Here is a 22,301-nt window from a genome sequence, read left to right as displayed (position 1 = left end):
TGCTTTATTCAGTGTTTTTGCCAATTTAAATCACTGGTCCCGTTTGTTTCGGAGAGGAAGAGACCTCTGCAGGTAATTCAGCTCCTACTGAAAGTGTCCTGAACGATGAACACTGCCTAACTGGGAGGAGTTTCATCTGGTTGCAATCGCTAGAGCAAACTGAATCCCCCTACATCTTACACACTGGACCTTTAAACCTTTGCACCAAGTTGCAGTCTCATTGTGAATGTTTGAATGGTGCAGACCAATCAAAAATGCAGCTAAAAGTTCTGTATGTGAAAAAGTTAAAATAAAAAGAAGAGGCAGTGTTGCATAACTGACTCATGCTGCTGGCTGTGTGTTTTGTTACTTAAGGGGGGCATGAAAAAGTGAGCCATCCCTAATTTATACTGCATTCATTTTAAAATGCATACTAGTCCGCCAAAAAGATTATTATAAAAAAGAAAACTTGAGTTGTGTTTTAGGAAGGAAACCTTTTTTGTGGCAAATATTGTTTATAGAGGTAAGGACAGAACATCAAGTTCTTTGTTTACAGTGTAATGTAAGAAGATATTTTCATGTCTGACAAATGTTTCACCACTGCAACAATATTTCATGGTGTTTTATGAGTCCATGTGCACACGACACAACAAATAGGCTGGCTTTGTATTCCATTTACAAGCAGTTAACAGCACACTACACTTTACTGTTGCTGCTGCTGTGTTTTAATTGTGGATACACACATTTACACTCTGAGGGTCCAGAGTCAAAGCCCTTATTGAGTTGCTGTTACTATTTGTTTCTGGGCCGGGAATGGTGCAATTCTTTAGATGAATATACTGGTTGGTTTGGCCCTCATTCCTACCCCTAATTATAACAATGTACTTACCAAGATAAGATCTGGGAACGTTGATGCTATAATGTTTGTTCCAGAGGGACAGGGGAGGGATGCGTTATTATGGATCATAATGTGACTGGCTAGAGTCCAAAATGTTCATTCAATCATAGCCGACAGACTTTTGAGGAGCAGCGGTTAAAAATGCCCAATAAAAGTCAACAGCTCCACATGAAGGGGTATGAGGACACTGGAGGAAAGCTGGCAGAGGGTCCTGGGCCATGGACAAAAACCTGGCGACCCTTGTGCCTTCCCTGTGTTTCTCTGGCTGGAAGCAGAGCACAGCCCGAGTCAGTGGGGCTTGCTGGAGGCTGCTTAGGGGCTGTGCCACACAGCGAGGTGGCTTAGAGTCAAGCCAGGGCCCGCAGAACATTCTGTGGACTTTACCGGGGACCGAGAGGCAGTGAGAGGAGAGCTAAGGCCCGCAGAGCAAGAAGAGGTAGAGCAGAAGGTCTGAGGTGTCCGTGCCCACAGCTAAGTGCCCGCTGTCAGCTATCCTTTAGTGTCCACACACCCCTGGATGTGGGGCCTCCAGCATGCCCTGTGGGCCCTGCCTCTCCAGCCCTGGTTAACCCTTCAGTTTTTTAAAAGCAAAGCACATATGAGGACAGACTCTGCCGCTGTGATCTTAGTACAATGCGCACCATGTTACTATAAACAATGTCAGTGGAAATGATCTTTTATAGTGACTGCACCTTCTATTCTAAAATAAAACCCTTCACACACTCCAGATTTCTCCATCCTGTGAGCAAAGGTATAAAAATGTCCCTACTGTTGCACGTAAAGGCCAAAGCAGTATAAGCACATTAACAAGCCGCCCTTCATTTCTCTCTTTAAGACAGTGCTTATCACACCAGCAGAGCAGTAACTGACCTGGCAGCACGAGAACTCGTTGCACTGTTGCACGGGACGAGGAAACCGCCACCGTTGCTGGTCCCAGGTCTGTGCATGCTGCTGTGCCCATTGCTGAGCCTATGGGAGGGGTGGGGGGAAGTGAAAGGCTCTGGGCTCAGGCTGTCTGGAAGCGTCCTCACCAACCCTGAAAGAGGAAGGAGATAGAAGAAGACACGGGAGAACAACATGCATCGGTCAGGTTGGATAGCTTTATATAAGATGTGTGATGTGAGAGAATTTGTGCAACTGTGTATCAAGATGATGAATCACATAAGATGAAGAAATTTCAGTTACAGCTTTAAGAACAGACCGAGCAAGTAGAGGGACACCTGGCAAGACTTGACATGACATGTGAAAAATAGATACTACTGACGAAATTAAGAATAAAAGCTCTTCTGTGGCTCATCCGGTCTGTACAGGTAAATCCTGCTTTCCACCAACGTAATAACAACCTGCTGACTCTACTGACACACCTTTGATTTGACTAAAAGGGAGGGAGCTGAACAAACAGACAAAATGAGGACATAAGTGCAGAGAGAGCGAGTGTTGATTGTTCTGTATCACGCTGCTCTCAGCTTAAGCAATCAAGAGCACAATAGGAAAGAGAAAAAGAGGGCTGGTAGTGCAGCTCACCCTGTGCTGACAGCGGCCTGTCGGTGAGTTTATTGTTGCGATGCGAGCTCCTTCTTCTGGGCAAACTGGCAGATTCTTTGCATGGTTCCTGCGAAATGAAACAGAAGAATGTTGAGCATGAGCTGCGTGATTTTAACTTCAACTTTGTTAAACTAGAGCTGAAGCAAGTAGGTGATGAAACGACTATCATAAATCTAATTTACTAGGCTTTTTTAGCACTTATATACCAAAATGCACAGCTAAAATTTTCTGTTTTTCTTTGCTGTCTGTGACATTAAATGAAGAATCCTTCTGTTTTGTACAAATCAGGACATTTTAAAGGAATGCTTCACCCCAAAATGATAATGTATATATCAATTACCTACCATGTGCTGCATTGAATTCACAAAGGAAACTTTGTTTTTCTCACATGCCTCCACAGTGAACGATGAATCCAAAAACAGAGACATGTTTTGACGTCATGAAGTGAATGGGGGCCGCGTTTAACAACTGCAAAACTGTATTATTACTGTTATACCTATATTTGGTATATTAGAACATCCATTTACAAAACAAAGAGGTCTGCTGGCACTGACACCTGGTGCTACCTGGCTACCTACCTGAACAAGCTGGAAGTTGGGATTTCAACTGAAAGTACGAGTAGAGTTCAAACGTGTTGGCGTGCTACTCATATGCATAAGTTTATCAAATGGTAAGGTTTTAACAAAAGTGCATGTCTTTAGGAAGTACTAAGCAGACGACTGGATAAATGAGACTTGGATTAAACTGATGTTTTGATAAAGTTTTGTTGTTGTTAAATGTGGCGCCCATTTTCTTCAATTCATCAGAATTTTCTCTGCTTTATTTATGTATTTATTTATTTCATCTGTAGTCCCTGGGCAGGAAACAGAGAATCATTTCTCTGCTAAAAGACACCATTATATAAAAAAACAGAACAACAAAATAGAGCATATTCATGACAAAACGGCTTCAGCAATAACAACAGCAAGACAACACAACATCAAGTCATCGCAACAATACAACTACAACATTAAGATATAACAAGATTTCATAATGTTAGATCAAGTGTTTGAGTTCATGCGTTTTTGGATTCTTCGTTCACTGTGGGGGCATGCAAGAAAAACAAACTTGTCTTTGCAAACTTGAGGTAACTTGGGGTGAGTAACTGACAAGTATTTTTCTAAGAGGTCACCTTGGACTCTACAAAGTTGTGATGGACATTGTCTGACATGTCACAGACTAAAAGCTTGAAGGCATTTTAATCAATAATGAAAAGTTAGTTGTAAACACACACTGTATCCATGGTAACATGCTGAATACCTGAGGAGGCTTGTGAACCGTCAGAGGGGAGAGTGACATCATGCAGGGAGCTGAGCCGGTGACGTTCGACCAATTGGCGAGCGGCTTCTTCTCTTTGAGAACCTGTAGGACCAGATTCAGTTTCATTTGAAATCCAGGAACGTATCTCTGATGAAAACTGGCATCAAGGCATAGTTTGAATGAACTGCGGCGGCAGGGACGACTGCAAACACATCAACTGCTGCGTTCGACATACCACATCTGACTGAGAATGAAAACTCCACTTCCAAGAAGGATCGTAATGAGTTAAAAATTATCATTGCCTCTCTATCTTTCCCTCTAACCCTCCCTCCCTGCTTGACTCACAAACACATGAGCAATTCAGACGCCACATGCAGTCCACCGTTTAACCCTTATCTCTCTCTTTCATTACTCTACACCAGAACATGCCCACAGCCGCAGGGAGTGTGTAGACAGTGAAGATTTATACAACAGCAACAGACCCTGGGTATTGTTTTCCTCTACATCTGTTTCTTATGTCCCTTGTTACAACATCCAACCGGATTCAATTAGCCTGAACTATCTACTACACAAGTCAATTTCCTTCAAGCTCTCAGCATTACAGTTCACTACACACATGTCAGAAGTGAACCACTTCCTGCACACAGTCATATTGTCGTCATACACACTTGGTCACGCTGTCTGACACTGTCTTGTCCCTCTCTCCTCCTCTGTACCGCCACTCCCTTCTGCCCTCCCTCCAGCTGTTCCCATTCTGCCATTCAAGAGAGCTCATGAACTAAACAACACATTATCTGACAGACACAATTTCAACACTCCAACAGATCCATTTAAGAGCATTTTTGGGGGGCTTACCGCTTATTGAAATGATGTGGAACCTCTCCCAGCTCGCCTTCAGTCTCTCTCACACATCCACGCACACACACTCACATGTCTACACACATTCACAAAAGCAGCACCCTCCCTCACACTGCTTACTCCACCCTCTATTGCTGTCCTTCCCTCCCTCTCTTACTCACTCGCTCACGCTCCCTCTCCCACTTTCTCACTCACTCATGCTCCCTCTTTATCTCTCTGTCTCTCCCTCCGTGTGTCTGATTTGCTTTTTCCTCGTCCTCATTTTAACCGGTGCTGTCATAAGTCTGATCAAAGGCAAACCACCGGCACAGCTCAGTTTAATTAGTGACTGAGTAAATCACATAACTTTGGAGCTGCAAGTGTTCATAATAAACATTGATAACACATGGCAGCGTTGGACGAACCACAGTCATTGGATGGTTTTGATAAAATCGAATTGAAAGCCCAGGGAAAAACAAACTTACAATATGTTTTGAAGTTTAGCACTCTAAGACTGAGAGATCACTGCTCTGTAATCACCAGGGTTCTAACACTTAAGGCAAGTTAGATTTAAGACTTAAAGACTTTTTAAAGCCACTCAAAATGACATTTAAGACCAATTAGGGACACATCAGGGATTTTGCCCAAATGTTTATTGTAACATAAAACATGACTTTTTCATCTTGTAGCCGAGGCGAGGGTAAAACAGAACACAGAAATACACATTTGTTTTCTTGGCATTTTGTGTTTCGCACTGTGATGTGTGATTCTACTGCCTTCATTCCCATCGTGCCAAATATAATAAACTGAGCCTCCTATGCATTGCTTTGTACTGGTTTCAGCCATGCTGCCAAATCTTTGTTAAACAGACAATTTTTGTTGAATTCACAGTTCCCCATGTTGTCCTGGGTACAGTGACAGCTAACCAACAGACAGTGGCTCCTCAGCTCTGAGCATCCTGCTGTAAACAAAATATGAGCATTGATGATTCCACAATCCTGATCTGTATTCATTCATTTTCCATAGTCGCTTATCCTGTTGGGGGTTGTGGGGAGGCTGGAGCCTATCCCAGCTGACACTGGGCGAGAGGCGGGGTACACCCTGGACAGGTCGCCAGACTATCACAGGGCTGATACATAGAGACAGACAACCATTCACATTCACATTCACACCTACGGACAATTTAGAGTCACCAATTAACCTGCATGTCTTTGGAGTGTGGGAGGAAGAAAGCCCCAGGAGAAAACCCACGCTGACACAGGAAGAACATACCCACTCCGCACAGAGGGGCTCCCCCACCCCTAGGTTCGAACCAGTTACCCTCTGTGAGACACCAATGCTAACCGCTGCACCACTGTGTTACCCACAATTCTGATCTGTCTGACGTTAATGTGAGAGGAATTTAGTCTTTTTTTTTAAATAGATATTTTGAGATTTTATAATGCAACATCAAAAAAATGATTTATAAAATTCTTCTTCCAATGTGTTTGTATTTTTAAGATTTCTGAAAGACTGATTCAAGATATCTTAATACCAAGTAAGGCCTTAATTTTTGTCAATGAATGCAGTGCCTTTGAAGGCTTTTTAAGGATCCACAGCTACCCTGGTAATCACACTATTGAGTAGTAATAATAGTAATGATAACAAACTAATCTCAAGTCGCCAACTGTGGCTCAGGAACTTTCACTCCTTAGGTTGATCTTCTCACCCAACAGTCATCTAAATTTACCTTTTTTCTGTGTTCTTGATGCATCATAGTATATACAGTACAGGCCAAAAGTTTGGACACACCTTCTCATTCAATGCATTTTCTTTATTTTCATGACTATTTACATTGTAGATTCTCACTGAAGGCATCAAAACTATGAATGAACACATGTGGAGTTATGTACTTAACAAAAAAAGGTGAAATAACTGAAAACATGTTTTATATTCTAGTTTCTTCAAAATAGCCACCCTTTGCTCTGATTACTGCTTTGCACACTCTTGGCATTCTCTCCATGAGCTTCAAGAGGTAGTCACCTGAAATGGTTTCCACTTCACAGGTGTGCCTTATCAGGGTTAATTAGTGGAATTTCTTGCTTTATCAATGGGGTTGGGACCATCAGTTGTGTTGTGCAGAAGTCAGGTTAATACACAGCCGACAGCCCTATTGGACAACTGTTAAAATTCATATTATGGCAAGAACCAATCAGCTAACTAAAGGAAAATGAGTGGCCATCATTACTTTAAGAAATGAAGGTCAGTCAGTCCGGAAAATTGCAAAAACTTTAAATGTGTCCCCAAGTGGAGTCGCAAAAACCATCAAGCGCTACAACGAAACTGGCACACATGAGGACCAACCCAGGAAAGGAAGACCAAGAGTCACCTCTGCTTCTCAGGATAAGTTCATCCGAGTCACCAGCCTCAGAAATCGCAAGTTAACAGCAGCTCAGATCAGAGACCAGATGAATGCCACACAGAGTTCTAGCAGCAGACCCATCTCTAGAACAACTGTTAAGAGGAGACTGCGCGAATCAGGCCTTCATGGTCAAATAGCTGCTAGGAAACCACTGCTAAGGAGAGGCAACAAGCTGAAGAGATTTGTTTGGGCCAAGAAACACAAGGAATGGACATTAGACCAGTGGAAATCTGTGCTTTGGTCTGATGAGTCCAAATTTGAGATCTTTGGTTCCAACCGCCGTGTCTTTGTGAGACGCAGAAAAGGTGAACGGATGGATTCCACATGCCTGGTTCCCACTGTGAAGCATGGAGGAGGAGGTGTGATGGTGTGGGGGTGTTTTGCTGGTGACACTGTTGGGGATTTATTCAAAATTGAAGGCACACTGAACCAGCATGGCTACCACAACATCCTGCAGCGACATGCCATCCCATCCGGTTTGTGTTTAGTTGGACGATCATTTATTTTTCAACAGGACAATGACCCCAAACACACCTCCAGGCTGTGTAAGGGCTATTTGACCAAGAAGGAGAGTGATGGAGTGCTGCGGCAGATGACCTGGCCTCCACAGTCACCGGACCTGAACCCAATCGAGATGGTTTGGGGTGAGCTGGACCGCAGAGTCAAAGGCAAAGGGGCCAACAAGTGCTAAACACCTCTGGGAACTCCTTCAAGACTGTTGGAAAACCATTTCAGGTGACTACCTCTTGAAGCTCATGGAGAGAATGCCAAGAGTGTGCAAAGCAGTAATCAGAGCAAAGGGTGGCTATTTTGAAGAAACTAGAATATAAAACATGTTTTCAGTTATTTCACCTTTTTTTGTTAAGTACATAACTCCACATGTGTTCATTCATAGTTTTGATGCCTTCGGTGAGAATCTACAATGTAAATAGTCATGAAAATAAAGAAAACGCATTGAATGAGAAGGTGTGTCCAAACTTTTGGCCTGTACTGTATATCTCTGGTAGTGGATATACAGTAGATTGCACACTACTTTTTATGAGGCATTGTGAAAATTTAAACTGAACCCTCTTTAAATCTGTCTCTTTATTTGATTTCGCTTCTTTCATATCGTTCTATGTTTTCATATACTGCTTCCTTTTTATATTCCTCTTAATTTTGTACGGTTTACATATTATACCGACCTGTGTTTTTCTTTTTATTGATACTTATTTACATATTTCTTTGTGTTTTTTTTCTACTGATGCTTCCTGCTTGCACTATCCCTCTGCTGCTGTAATGTTGCAAATTTCCCCGCTGTAGCACAAATAAAAGGATTATCTTATCTTATCTCATCTCATCTCATCTTGCCTCTTAAAACGAGATGATGCATCTGAAAAGTCTCTGTAAATAATTTATTTGTTCAACCAACACTACATTAGCTGCTCTGTGGGAATTTTTCAGGTCAGAATAAGGGTAACACGTCATGCTTTGAATTCAGACATTTAAATAAACTAGTCGAACTAGGAAGAACATGGGGTCGATTTCTTACACAGCCTCAATTTTCATTAATGTACTGGTTTCTTTCTTTTGGCAAAATTCAAATGCCATTTCCAATCAAATATTAAAGCCAGACTAATGAATGAATCAGAATTAAATACTCCTCTTTGTCGTTAAGTAGCAATAGTTTAGGGTTGAAACAATTCCTTGAGAAACTTGAGCAACTCTTTTACTAAAAAACATTAATGCAAATTCGTTGCATCAAAGCTTCATTTAACCCATGATTGTGTATACAGTACGCTGTGTAATAATAATTATTACTGTGGCACAACGCACTTACGCTGTGGACAGGTGACGTGAAGAAGACACCTCAAAATAGAAGACTTGATATAATACGCTAACTGCAAAATGGAGGAGAGGAAACAGCAAGAGGTGAAGAGAAGACCCAGGCCATAGAAAATGACAGAAAGTGTACACAGTTTGAGATCAGTTCAAGCTGAAACAAAACAAAAACCCTGTGCAGTGTCTATTGTAAAACAAAACTAGTTTAACAGCATGACAGCAATACTTTTACTGAGCTAAAGTGAGCCAACTCAGGGACATAACCACAGGAAATAAAATGCTGCAGTCAGTTTGTGAAAGCCTGAGCTACATTCATGTTAGTATGATAGTCTCTCATACACACACACACACACACACACACACACACACACATACACACACCCCTACTCCCCTCACAATGATGCATAAAATATTCCGAAAAGTAAAATATCAGGTGGTATAAGTAGCAGTGGGGGCAATTTGTCTACAAAGGAACCAATTAGTTTTCATTTAAGAGACCCGTCTTATCCATTACTGCTCTTTAACAAAGCAAAACTATTTCTTATCCCATTACTTTATGGATTAATCTGTAAAATACTCAGTCACTAAATTAATAGCTGCAGCCCTACAGTGGTTACAGTGACAGTCAACAATATCATAAATCACTCTTACTGTTTGGCTTGTGTGGACGAGGTCTCTCTTCTCTTTCCTCAAGGCGTTCAGCTCTCTCTCCTTCTCCCTCTCCATCTCCTTCAGCTGTCTCTCCAACTGCTGGACGCGATCCTGAAAATTCACAACATAATTCCCATCAGCGTGGACGGCCATATGTTTTCTCCCCCTCACAAGAAAAGGCATGTGCTGTATCGGATTCATGTGGCTGGCCTGAGTTGACCTAATCTTTTCATTGTGTTACAGTGTGATGTGGGTAAAACATCCCTGATGTGCAGGCGAATGCGGAGCCCTGAGCTGAGCTGATGTCCTCAGCCGAGACACGATGCAAATCAAACATACATTTTGCAAGTTAATGAGAGACACGAGTGGGACACGTGACAGCAGCAGAGCTGTGAGTGGAACTCAAATGAAATGATGGACTCGTATTATATCAGCACCTTGGGACGGCATATGTGACACAGACAGACGGTATAGAGATGAGCAGTCATCTGGCCACACTGCAGCTGAGTCAACTCCCACTCCTCTCACACAATCCCCCTCTTCTTCTCTCCCTCTGCGCTCCTCCTCTTACATACTCCAGATAATTGGGGAACAAATTCAATATTATTTTCACCATTTATTCATTGTCTATTTTCATATGTTTTTGTAGAGTCTGGCGTGAATGGGGGAAAAAAGGCATTGTGGAACTTCCTCTGTCCTTCCTCTTCCTCTGAATGTAAACAATAATCACATGTTGAAAGATTTTACAGCTGCGATCATTTATGAAACAAACTTGGAAATAGTGGAGACTCGTTTCCAATGAAAGTAGATAGCAAAGGCTCCAAAAGTTGCCCGATGATGCCATATGCTCATTTGCATAGTGGTGACATCATGACACATTACAAGGAGCATTAAAATTTCACTTAGATTCAATAGAAAAATCCTCAACCAAACATTTGAATTGCATGGGAGTTATGGCACTTTTATCACAGTGCACCCTTATTTTATACAGTCTATGAGTGCACCATTTTCTCATGCTTCAAATCCAAAGAGCAATAAAATAAATGCTGGCACCCATTCTGTACATTTCTAACATAAAACTTTGGGAAGCTCAACACTTCCAGATTCACATTGCTTGCAAGCAGACTCGGTTTTCTCTGATTTGAGGTATAGTGAGAAATTTAGCAGATGGGGCTGGATTGGGCACACCTTGATGAAACCTCCCTCCAACACGACCAGACAGTCCTTATCCTGGAACCCACAGGGTAAAAGAAAGCCAGGAAGACCAAAGAACACCTGGAGAAGGTCTGTCGAGGCAGAATCAAGGAATCAAGGACATCCTGGAAGGATGCCAAGAAGATCGTCCAACACTGAACCAGCTGGAGAAAGTTTGTGAATGTCCCATGCTCCCCAAGAAGCAAGAGGGTTTAAGTCAAGTGTAATTTTCAAGAAAGAAAGAAAGGCTCAAAATGAAGCTTATCAACTTGAAAAGTTTTCTGTGTACAAGTGAAGCGGTGATGTTAAGCACAAATTGATGACAATGATGGGAATTTGTCAAACGGACAGTCTTTTTTTGGGGGGGGAGGATGTTGTTTGTGATATGTTGAAATAAAATGGCAACAAGCCCCAGAATCTTATTTTTGCTCCAGTCCCCTTTGTGTCAGGATACTCCTTACCAAATTTCATACTTGTTTATGCCATCGTAGTGCTCTAATATTTGCATTTACATCAGTTCGCCAGAAACATGTCCCAAAAAGGGGTTTTTATGCTGGAAACAGGAACAGGAAGCAATAATAATAATGAAAAAAGGTAGCAGGAAACATCATGAGGGTTGGGCCTGGCTCTGGGCCTAATGGAAACTCACTACAACTGAACTCCCTTGTCACCTCTCCTCCTGCCTGTCCCACAACTACTGCATGGAGGATAAAAAGAGAGGGGAGACACCCCGCACTGATGGTGGAGAAGCTGTGGACTACAATTACTCTGAGCAGAATACATGGGAATGAATTACAATATAATATATTTCTCGCTTTTGGCTTATGGTCTGGTTATGTTACTGAATTTGTCGCTAGTCACTTCTTAGAAATGAAGTCACTAAGAGGGTCTGAAAAGTTGCTCAATCTAGCAAGAAACTCGTCACGTTCGCAACACTGCTCAGAAGTTATTGGTGGGTACATGAGATTCAAGAGATGTTTAACTGACCTTTGGACTCCTCACATTCACTGTCCATGCCATGAAATTTCCTACATTCATGGTCCCCAGAGGATGACACCCTCTGACTCTAGTGATCCCCTGACTTTCACCCTAGCGTCACGTAAAAGGTTAATGTCTGTGGTTTTGAGTTACATGTCTTGACATCACTGGATGGATTACCATCACATTAAGTCCTGACAATTATGACTCCTGCAGGATGAACTAGCGCCATCATCAGGTCAAAATGTTTCACTTCTCAAATACTCTGGTTCATGAAATACCTGAAAAACTAGTGACATTCCCATCAGTCTCAGCTGTAGCTTGCCTTGTGTTTTGTGCCCATTTGCAAATATTAGCATGTTAACACACCACGATAAGATGGTGAACATGATAAGCATCATACCTGCTAAACATCAGCGTGTTAGAATTGTCATTGTGAGTACAGTTTCACAGAGCCACTAGGTCTGTCTACTGTGAGTCCTCTTCAAACTGCAGAAGATGGATTATATTCTCACCTCCCCAGGAGTTTAAAATGAGAAGCACTTGAGCTTTGTAACAGAGCTGACAATGTAGACACCGTTGGGACGAGCACGTGAAGTGAGCGTTAAATACAGTACACAACACTGCCACGTTTTGTGATCACATACACTTGTTTCTGAAGATCAGACACTGAATTAGATATCTGAGAACATATGTTCAACACAACAAATCACTATCCAAATAAAGTACACACCAGGGTGCCAGTGTCTCAACAGTTGGCGCCTCACTGCAGTTGTATATTTAGGATTTATCACTCAAGTGCCAACATGTTCCAGGTCTCTTCAAATTATCGTGTGAAGCCAAATCTATATTGTTTTACTGTCTCCCAATTTGTTCTATTTCTTGACTCTCTCCGTCACAAAGCTGCAGAATGAATGGCTTAAAAATGACGATCATTATCTCAGCTTACACAGTAAATCAGATTAATTAGGTGCTGTATTGTCTCTCTGGATTTAGAGTGCCTGTTCTGGTGTGTCCAATCAAGCCTGCTCTATTCAAAAGTAAACTGTCTGGCCTTTTTCACGCTTGCTTCCCAAACTGGTTTTGAGCTGAAGGTAAATGCACTGGATTAGTACTTTTAATCTTTTTTTATTCATGTATTTTTTTATACATATATTTTTTTATATTTTTATATTTTATTTATCTATTACATATATTTTAATAATATTTTTTAAATATATTTTTTTGTATTATTTTATATAGTTTTCTTTGTTGTCTTTAATTGTCTTGGTTTCCACTTGTACTTGGGAAGACACATCAATTTCATGAATATTTAGATACTTCATTTAATTCAACCATTTAAAATCAAGCTGTAAATAATAATCAGGGCCATTTTCTACCAGTCTAAAATACTCCAGTGCAGTACAGCTATGGCTTCTTATCATTAATTAATAATCAGTATCTCAATGTTGAACAATAATAATCCTGATTATCATTTTAGGCATGACAATGTAGCCTCGCTCCAAAATTTTCCAAATCCCCTCATGTGTTTAATCTTTCCATCTTCTCCACTTGCTGCTTTGCTTTCTTTGTGCTTACTCTTTGATTCCTCTCTCATGGTGGCCTCTGATGTAATTAAGCTTGCCGTCATGTGACAGTGTCGGGGTGATGCTGGTGAGAGTGAGGTAAAGAGTTCATGCTCGTGTCACGATTTAACAGGAGGGGGGAGAAAGGAGGAGTCTTAACCTGCAACGACAACCATGGACTGTGAGGAGAGTGTGTGTGTGTGTGTGTGTGTGAGATTGCGCTGTGATGTGGTAGTGAGCCCTTCAGGGCCAATAAGCCAAAAATGATGATTTTTTCATGGTGCAAAAAATAGAATCTGAGCAAGATTTATAGCTTTGTTGATCAATGCCAACAACTCTGTGATTATTGTAGGAGGAGCTCAGATGTGTGGCTTTCAAGTTGACTTACTGCTCTGCCCTCTCCTTATTTTAACTCTGAAAAGAAGAAAATTAGTCTCACATCTGGGGGATGGTGCAAAACACTGCAGCAAGAAAAGCAACTGTTTTGTTTTAAAGAAAGATATATCACAAAGGACAGAAAAAAAGCTTCATTAAAGGTTTCTGTTGCTCTGCTCGATGGTTTGTCTCACTCCTCCCAGTCATGAAGATGCACACTTTGTGTCAGTTACTGGTCCCAAACAGCTGAGATGGATGGAGGTGTTGTAGAGGCTGTTAAAGGTTTCGGTTATTGTTGGGTTATTAATGCTAAATAATCACTGTGACATCACACTAACAACAACTATCAGGTAAACACCTGCCACAGGATTTGACTTACAAACAAATACGGAGATATGACTGTCCCCAGTCAAAAATACCCAATTCCAGTTTAAAAAAATGTTTGCCATGGGTTCTATTTAAAGTATCACACACTAACAGTGGGTAGGGGAACTCATCAGTCAGTTCCGCTCAGTCATTTTGATGGGAGAGGCATAGATGCCGCAGATTTCCTTGTGCTCTCTCGATGACCATAAATACTGCTCCTCACTAAGGCAGGATGATGTTTAAAGTCAGAAATACAGAATTTTATTAAAATGTTTTATGACTATCAAATGGAATTGATCAGTTCAAGGAAACTCCCCCTGCTGCTGTGAGCTGCTGTGAGCTGTCAGCTGGCACATCCGTCCAAAAAGGGTGTTGCCTTTGCTGCCAGAGTGGAGCAAATGTTTGCTCCTCCTGTCACATGTCAGGATGCCCTGAGCATAGAATGAGCCAAATCCTGTGCTATAACCGCCCACAGCGTGTGGTGTTCATAGGTCTGTGTAAACACTATTCATTTAACATTATGTACAAATTGAAAAATCCAAAATGGTAAATTCTTTTGTATTGAAAGACAAATAAGTTTGAATGACTCTGGGTTTAATTCAATTATTTCACATTGGGGTGAAAATGACCTCGATAGGTTTCACCATATGAATGTAACACGCAGTAATGTTTTCCAAAAAATAACTGAAAACTAAAAAAATACCAGAATCAAAGGATGGTAAAGAAGCTTCTAAGTACTAATGCAGAGTAACTTGGGGTAAGCGGGGGGCTGGAGCCTATCCCAGCTGACATTGAGTGAGAGGCAGGGTACACTCACGTTCACACCTACGGCCAATTTACAGGCACCAATTAACCTAACCTGCATGTCTTTGGACTGTGGGAGGAAGCTGGAGTACCCTGAGAAAACCCACGCTAACACGGGGAGAACATGTAAATTCTGCACAGAAGGGTTCCCCAACCCCCAGGGTTTGAAATGCCAACATGTAATCCAGCGACTGGTTTGCACCCAACAGCGTTATCTCACTGTCAGTCGGACCAACTGCTAGTTTTGGATAAACTCAAGCCATTGTTTTCTTTAGTCTGTGGCTCAACAGGTAAATTACAAAAAACCTAAACCCTTCTCCACTAATTATTGTTCCCCTTACCCCCCTATACACAACAAGACTTAACTATTTTCTCTCAATATCTCATCTGTTTCTTGCCTCTGTTGGCTCAGCACCATTAAATTGTAGGTACGTGACACAGTGGTTTTCTACCTGCGAGTTATTGTGTGCAAACATTATAATTCGGTCCATTATTTTGGTTGTTAACACGCAAAAGAAACAAAAATCTTTCATTAAAATTAGTGACTTTCAGATGAGGTAAACATTTAAATTACAATCAAACTAAATAAAATCTGTTATAGCTTTGTATGTATGCCCAAGGGGTGGACAAAATGAAAGGAACATCTTACAAGTTACAATAATTTGAAGCATATGCACATGTGTCTGACACAGACTTAATGCATGTAGAGCTTAAAGATTCCTTCTTACAGGTTGGACTTTGTGTGGTGTTCCTATTATTTTGTCCACCTGCTCTAGTCTGATGTCACAAGTCTGCACTGAAGGCAGATCTGTGTGAATGTTAACCTCCTGTCAGCCTGCGAGGGTAAACACTGACATGAAGCACGTGACACGCAGATAAGCTGGAAACTTGTGTAACACGTCAGGAGCAGCTGTGAAATTCTCTGAAACAGTTCTCCTATGACACACTGTTGTTGTTTACCTGCGCTGTGTTGATCGCCTGCTGCTGACGTGAGATCTCCTTCTTCATCTCCTCTCCACTCTCCCCCTCCTTCTCATCGTCCGCTGCGCTCTCATCCTCCTCATCGATGCCGCTCTCTTGCTCCAGAACACGAAACTCCCAGTCCTCAAAGGCCCGAACTGCCGCTTCCATCACCTCCTTCTCCTGCAGTGACGACACAGATATGAGTCTAATACAGGGGTGTCACTCATTTTAGTTCATGGGCCACATACAGTTTCATCTCCAGTGGGCCAGACCAGTAAAACCACTGCATAAAACCTGTATATAACACCACCTCCAAATGATTCCTGTTCTTTTAGTGTAAAGAAGTGCATTCTGAAAACAATCATTCATTTACAAAACAGATGATAACATGTGCACTTTTTCTAAGTATGTCCACTCCTGTGTAGCAATGCTGACGTCACCACACCACACAAACTAAGGTGGTAGCTACAGGGACAGCAGGTTAAGTTTTCCCTGCCTCACAAACCATTTATAAATAAAAAACTTTGGTAGAGCCTTTGCAATAGAGTTTCAACAATACTGTTTTCAGATAGAAGAATGAAGCTGCTTATTGACAACATTTTGCACAAAGGTTTAATATCTCTAAATATGACCACAATAATTGTTATTTCGGAGATGTGTATTCTGGTCCGATTGGAAAAGCCTCTGAAGCAGCATTTTACATAAAGCAGGCTATTTAGTGTTTAACTTGCTCCTGAAACCTGGCACCTCTCAGCCTTTACAAATGCACCAATATACGGTGTGCAGCGTCATCCAGTAGGCCGGATTGGACCCTTTGGTGGGCCAGTTTTGGCTGACGGGCCGTATGTTTGACACCCCTGGTCTAATACAACTAGTTTTTAACAGCTCTTATTTTTAATTATTCAGTAGGTTCACTTTTTTAAAATGCTGTATAACAAATTAAATCTCTTATCAGTAAAAAAAACAGCACTCAGATTTTATTAAGCAACAACTTTCTTTGTTTCTTAACTTCTTTGCAAACTAATCCATGAAAATATTATTTTCTAAAAGACAGACTTCAGTAACAGCTATTAAAATCATATAAAGCATAAAGTTGTTGTAATGTTGTATGAAAACAGAGCTAGTTTTAAAGGTATAATATGTAGTTTTTCCACATAAAAATGTCTAAAAACAACTAAACCAATATTATATATTTTGTTTAGTTGTGTACTTTGATTATCAGAAATGTTTCCAACAATTTTTCAAATCCAGATAAATATGAAATATTAATAAAAGTTACGGACCGTGTCATTAGGTTGCATGTCAATAGCGATGTAACTCCAGTTACCATAGACATTAAATGAAGGAGATGAAGAAGCAGACCGGATGAGATGTCAGAGAATGAACGTTACTGTTGCTAGGCTAAGCTAACACATCATGGATCATGCTTATGCATTGACGGTTGCTGCACCTTCTGACACCGAAGCTGTCCCGGTAAACAAGCCGGTAAAACGGAAACGTACAGGTCAACCAAGTGATCCCAGAAGAATTTGGGATAAGAAGAGAGCTAAATCAAGGATAAATATTGGTGTGGCCTTTCCGAGATGGAGAGAGCTTCTTGAAAATCTAGGACTACAATTCGACGCCGACCTCGCGTGTGTTCTATTAGACAGGTAAGCAAACATCTGGCTGATGTTATCGAAATAATAATCATTTCCACCAGTGTATTGCAAGCACTGCTGCCCGCCGGGGCACCAGCGCTCCGGCCTCTGGCAGATCTCTATCTGTTATATGATTACAACTCCCATGATCCCACGCTACTTTGTGACGTCATCCAACTCCGTCTTCTGTTATTGTTTTGGTTTGAGACCCCTAGTGGCAGAAAATTACATATTGCATGTTTAATATGCTGCATCCCCATTTATTTATTTTTTTTAATTTCAGTATTATAAAAACTGTTGATTCCGTCCAAAAACAATAACAATAATATCTTCATATTAAGATATATATTTTTTTTTAACTTTTATGACAAAGGAGTTTGTGTGCAGATGGTGCATCACAGCATTAACTATCCCAATACAGAATGAAATGCTTCAGTATACTTCACACAAACAGAAGACAGCAAATAACACTTGAATTTCATACTTTGTATTACTCAGAAAATCTGTATCTATTAATATTTGTCAGAGTAAGCACTGGTTTTAAACGGTATATGATGAAGGATTTCCTTAAAAACAATGCATAGACTCATACAGAAGTGATCCCTCACAATCATCACATATGACCTGCTAGAAGTGTGTGGTTGCGTATTTATCTGCAGAGACTCTGCCTCCTGCCTGAATTTTCTTCTTATCTTGCTGTGTACAGGATGTTACAGGGCCCAGGGTGCAGGTGAGGTCAGGACTTTTTTTCTAAAAAGGTAGCAACCAGGTGGCAGACCATAAGCAGCACGTATCAAAGAGGAAGCAACGAAAAATATGAAAAATAGCAAAAGAGAGTGATGCTGGGGTTGGCTTTCACTTTCACTGGTGATGCTGTTTATGTAACAGGTGGACTCTAGTGATGTCTGCTCTGTGTAGATACAAAAAGGCCCAGACTGTGGATATCTTCGGAGGCGATCTTTGTTTATTCCTCCACTGACAACAAGTGGCAAAACAAAAGCCTCCGTCATACACAACGATACAAACTCCAGAGCTAAAACACGGAAATTACCATAAGAGCAATATCGCCTACCTCTCCCACAAAGCACAACAGCAAACGGGAGAGGTAAGGCGGGAGGCACCCCTTTGTAGGTGGGGTACCCCCAAAGGTGAACGTAGGGGTACAAAAACTGGCTATCAAACGTTCCACATATTGAGTACGGAGGCCTAAGTGTGTCAGCTAATAACAACTGAACCAAATTTTGTGGAATTATAATATTCAATGTTACAAATGTACATGTGACTTGTTGCACATATTACTTCTGTATAATTGACCCTGTTACATTTACCAACAGTAACTGACAGTCCTGCAGAGTATACCTTTAAGGCTTTGACGCAAAAATGAACCTGAATAACATTTTCAAGAGTCAGTAGAGTTCAGTATATAAAGGTGCAAGTGCAGGTGAAAATAAGACAGCCTCTTTGTCTTATAACTGAAACCTGTGCTCTTGTTCCTGTGCAGTGTGTACCTCAGTTCTCTGTGTGTGTGCATGTGTGTGTGTGCATGTGTGTAGTTTTTCTCTGTGGCGCAATATGTGACAAACCAGTTTCTAAAAAGATCTCTCCAAATAAATCTGGCATGTCACAACACTGATGCAGCTGGACTGTACCAACACTGCTTTTAAAACGGAAGGAACAATACAAATCCTGTGTGTGTGTGTGTGTGTGTGTGTACATCTTGACACATTGACACTTCAGGTTGAACAGGTACTAAACAATCACACATTGTGCAGCCAAAAGACAAGATTGTGTAAAGGAGTCAGCACTGATGCTAACACACACACACTGCATCAGACACACACAGTCGTGAGCCGAAACAGCGCACACAGTATCAGTTTCAATTTTAGATTTCGTTTGGATAGCTGCTTTGGGATGGGACTCACCAGAGGCCCCACGATACAATATTACATAGTACTGGAATAACTTATACTGCCAGTTATTCCCTTTTTTAAAAATACAAATTAACATCCCCAAATGAAAACTCTTACAGCATCTGTTTCATCTAATAGGATACATTTTTCTTTATCTCTATCCAGCCTTTTCTTTCCAAGCATAATGTATCTAGTGGACTAAACGAGTAAAAGCTTAATGTCTATGTTAATTTGTATTTCCAATATTAATAATTTTTTATAATAATAAAAAATCAATACTTGGTGTTGATGTATTGATAATTAACATAACAATATCGCCACGCAAAATATCGGGATACTATGATGCTATCGATATATTTCCCCATCCCTGCCAACTACGTTATTTATTACATTTTCTTCCTCAGTGAACGAGTTTATCAAGATTAGATTCTCCACAAGACAGTGCATTGATCCAGAAACTGTAAAGTGATATTTGAAATCTACCTAGATTTACCACCCCGTGGTTGTATGCCTCCGCGCACCAGTCAAGGTTCTCTTATAGTTTACATTCATGTCTGTGAAAACATGAATGCTTCACACACATTTTCACGCTGACAGCACACACAAATATTTCCATGTCTGTTCCTGAGATATGACGTTGAGTAATGGACAGAAAAGAGTTCTGCAGAACATTATGATGTCACAGTGAAGTTGACCTTTGACCTTTTGGGTGTAAAACGTCATTATTTCATTATTTTATCCTATTAGACATTTGTGTGATTTTTTGTCATAATAATTATCATAGGAATTTTTGAGTTATGGCCAAAAACAAACATATGACATCAGTTGGAACAAAGGATTTCACTGGTCAAACATTGGTGTATTTCGACAGGCAGAAATACGCTGAAATTGAGGACCGTCTCAATATTTTTTCCCCCGCATGAACGTTCTGCAGGGGTGTGTAAGCATTCATAAGAACCCACAAGATCAGTTTTTATACATTTTTAAGACAAAAATCTGAACTTGGTGTGAAACAGCTTTTATGTCTGACTTAATTAAATCCAAACTAACACTTTAAAACACCAAAGTCACACAATAATACACACTAACCAACTAATCGAGGCAGCAGTAGGCCAGCAGCTCCCATGTTCTGCGAGGTCAAATTACTGTTTTTGTCAAAGGAGTCTGGTGGCTTTGAAGAGAGCATCGATAACGGCTACAGTTCCCCGTCAGAAAGGGCTGTCTGTCAGCGACGTAAAGTGGTGGAAATATATTCTGAATATAGTCTACACTTAAACTGTAATTGCTTTTTTAGGTGGCTAAAATACATTGTTGCACCACTTAGCTTCTGTGGCGGTAGTCCAGTCTACTTCTTCAAACTGGGAATGGATAACTACCTCGTACGACCCCACTTCAAAAAATCCAGACTACCCCTTTAAGTTCAGACTACTGCTGTGCTGACAGTGATAAGAAAATGTTACTGAGTATGATCTAGTAAGACTGCTGTTGTGACTTTTACGTAAGAGTGACCAGGAGTTTATTCAGACATGAGGCCAACATGTTGAACCATCACATCTAAGAAACTAGTCTGAAAAAGAAGGCGCTACATTTTTGAATATGCTTCAGACATCATCATCAATTAATCGCAAAAGCCTCTTTTTCCATTGCTTCATTCATGAGGCCGCGTGCAGCTCAGATGCTCACCTGCTGCAGCTGCAGAGTCAGCTGTTCTCTCTGGCTCTCTGGCTGACTGGGGATCAGTTTCTCCTTCTCCTCACACCTCCCCTTCAGTTCCTCCACCCTGCGTCGTTCCTCCTCCAGCCTCTCTCGCTCCTGCGGTTACAGACAGTGAGGTAAGGGTACAGTCATTGCCTGACTTTTAAAAGCAAAACTGTTTTTCTCACACAAGAACAAATCGATTTCTCAATCATGTTTACAGAGTTCGCTGTGAGTGACTCCAGACACCCAACTTCAGACCAGATCTACTCCAACAGTTATTGCATGGGAATTGAGTTATCATTGACCTGATCTTGTGTTGATGTTAGTGGACCATTACTGAGCCCACGCATCTCTGCGTGTGAAATCCCTTGAGCCAACTTTTTCTGTTTTGATTGTGACACTATAATAAGCCATATAAATCAACACTATCAGTCTGTTGGTCATTATCATGACAGAAGAAAACAATCATGGCATAAAACATCACAAATGCAACACACATATGTGAGCAATAAAAATACAAACATGAACATCAATCTGACACATGATACCTTTTGTCTGTCGGTGTGCCTGTGCTTCTTCTGTCTGGCCTCCTGCTGTAGAGCCTGCAGCTTCTGTGTGTGTCTGTGCAGCTGGTCCTTCTCCGTCTGCAGCTCTCCCTGCAGCAGGGCGATCTCCAGCTGCAGCTGAAAGGACAGGAGACGCTGCCGTGCTGAATCATACTGACCAGAGCTTGAGCAAGTCACAGATATGCATTCCTCTACCGTGACTGTGCTGATGTCTGGAGACGGCTCGGAGATTCAAATGTGCAGACATCAGCAGAGACACAATTGAAAATCATTTAAGTGTTTCCTTGGAAACTCTGTTTTGGTTGTTCATTTGTTGCAGCACTCATAGTGAGTCAAAACCTTTAATGAGATCTATTGTGTGACAGATAGTGAAGACTACATATTCTTTAATTCATTCCAGAGCTGCAACTGCAAGTATTGCAGCAATATGTAGCGTTTCATCTGCAGACTTTTTCTCGATTGATTGAATAATTCTAAAGTCTACGAAATGTCAAAGAATTGTGAAAACGGCCCCTGCTAAGAACTTTAAAATAGCTTTTTTCTGTCAGAACAACTTTTAAAAACTCACACAGTGGCTCCAGAGAGAAGCAGACAGAGGGGTCTACAGTCTGTGTTTGAAGGATATATCCAGGATGTCAAACTGACTCAGCAGCAACAACAGGTTAAAAAGACAAAGATAGTTAGAAGCTAAAGCCGAACTATAGGCTACAGATCACAGTGTAAAAGTGAACCACCACATCACTGCTGATCGCCACAGAAGACAATGAATATAAAGGGAAACTTTGCTGATATTGAACCAGCTGTGTGGCAT

At 41.1% G+C, this 22,301-nt stretch overlaps 1 protein-coding gene across 1 annotated transcript in view; it reads right to left on the bottom strand.

Annotated features, from left to right (window-relative positions):
• phldb3 (pleckstrin homology-like domain, family B, member 3) overlaps positions 1-22,301 on the bottom strand; it is a 45,809-nt gene that overhangs the window by 6,392 nt on the left and 17,116 nt on the right. The window contains exons 4-10 of the mRNA XM_033639692.2: positions 21,473-21,607; positions 20,910-21,038; positions 15,674-15,856; positions 9,432-9,542; positions 3,722-3,823; positions 2,402-2,489; positions 1,748-1,913 (exon numbers count right to left, since the gene is read on the bottom strand). Coding sequence (XP_033495583.2) covers positions 1,748-1,913; positions 2,402-2,489; positions 3,722-3,823; positions 9,432-9,542; positions 15,674-15,856; positions 20,910-21,038; positions 21,473-21,607 — 914 coding nt within the window. The remainder of the gene's footprint in view (positions 1-1,747; positions 1,914-2,401; positions 2,490-3,721; positions 3,824-9,431; positions 9,543-15,673; positions 15,857-20,909; positions 21,039-21,472; positions 21,608-22,301) is intronic.

The sequence above is a fragment of the Epinephelus lanceolatus genome, chromosome 10, assembly GCF_041903045.1.
Source record: "Epinephelus lanceolatus isolate andai-2023 chromosome 10, ASM4190304v1, whole genome shotgun sequence".
In the NCBI taxonomy this organism is placed as follows: Eukaryota; Metazoa; Chordata; class Actinopteri; order Perciformes; family Serranidae; genus Epinephelus; species Epinephelus lanceolatus.
This window is presented reverse-complemented; position numbering and strand designations above follow the sequence as displayed.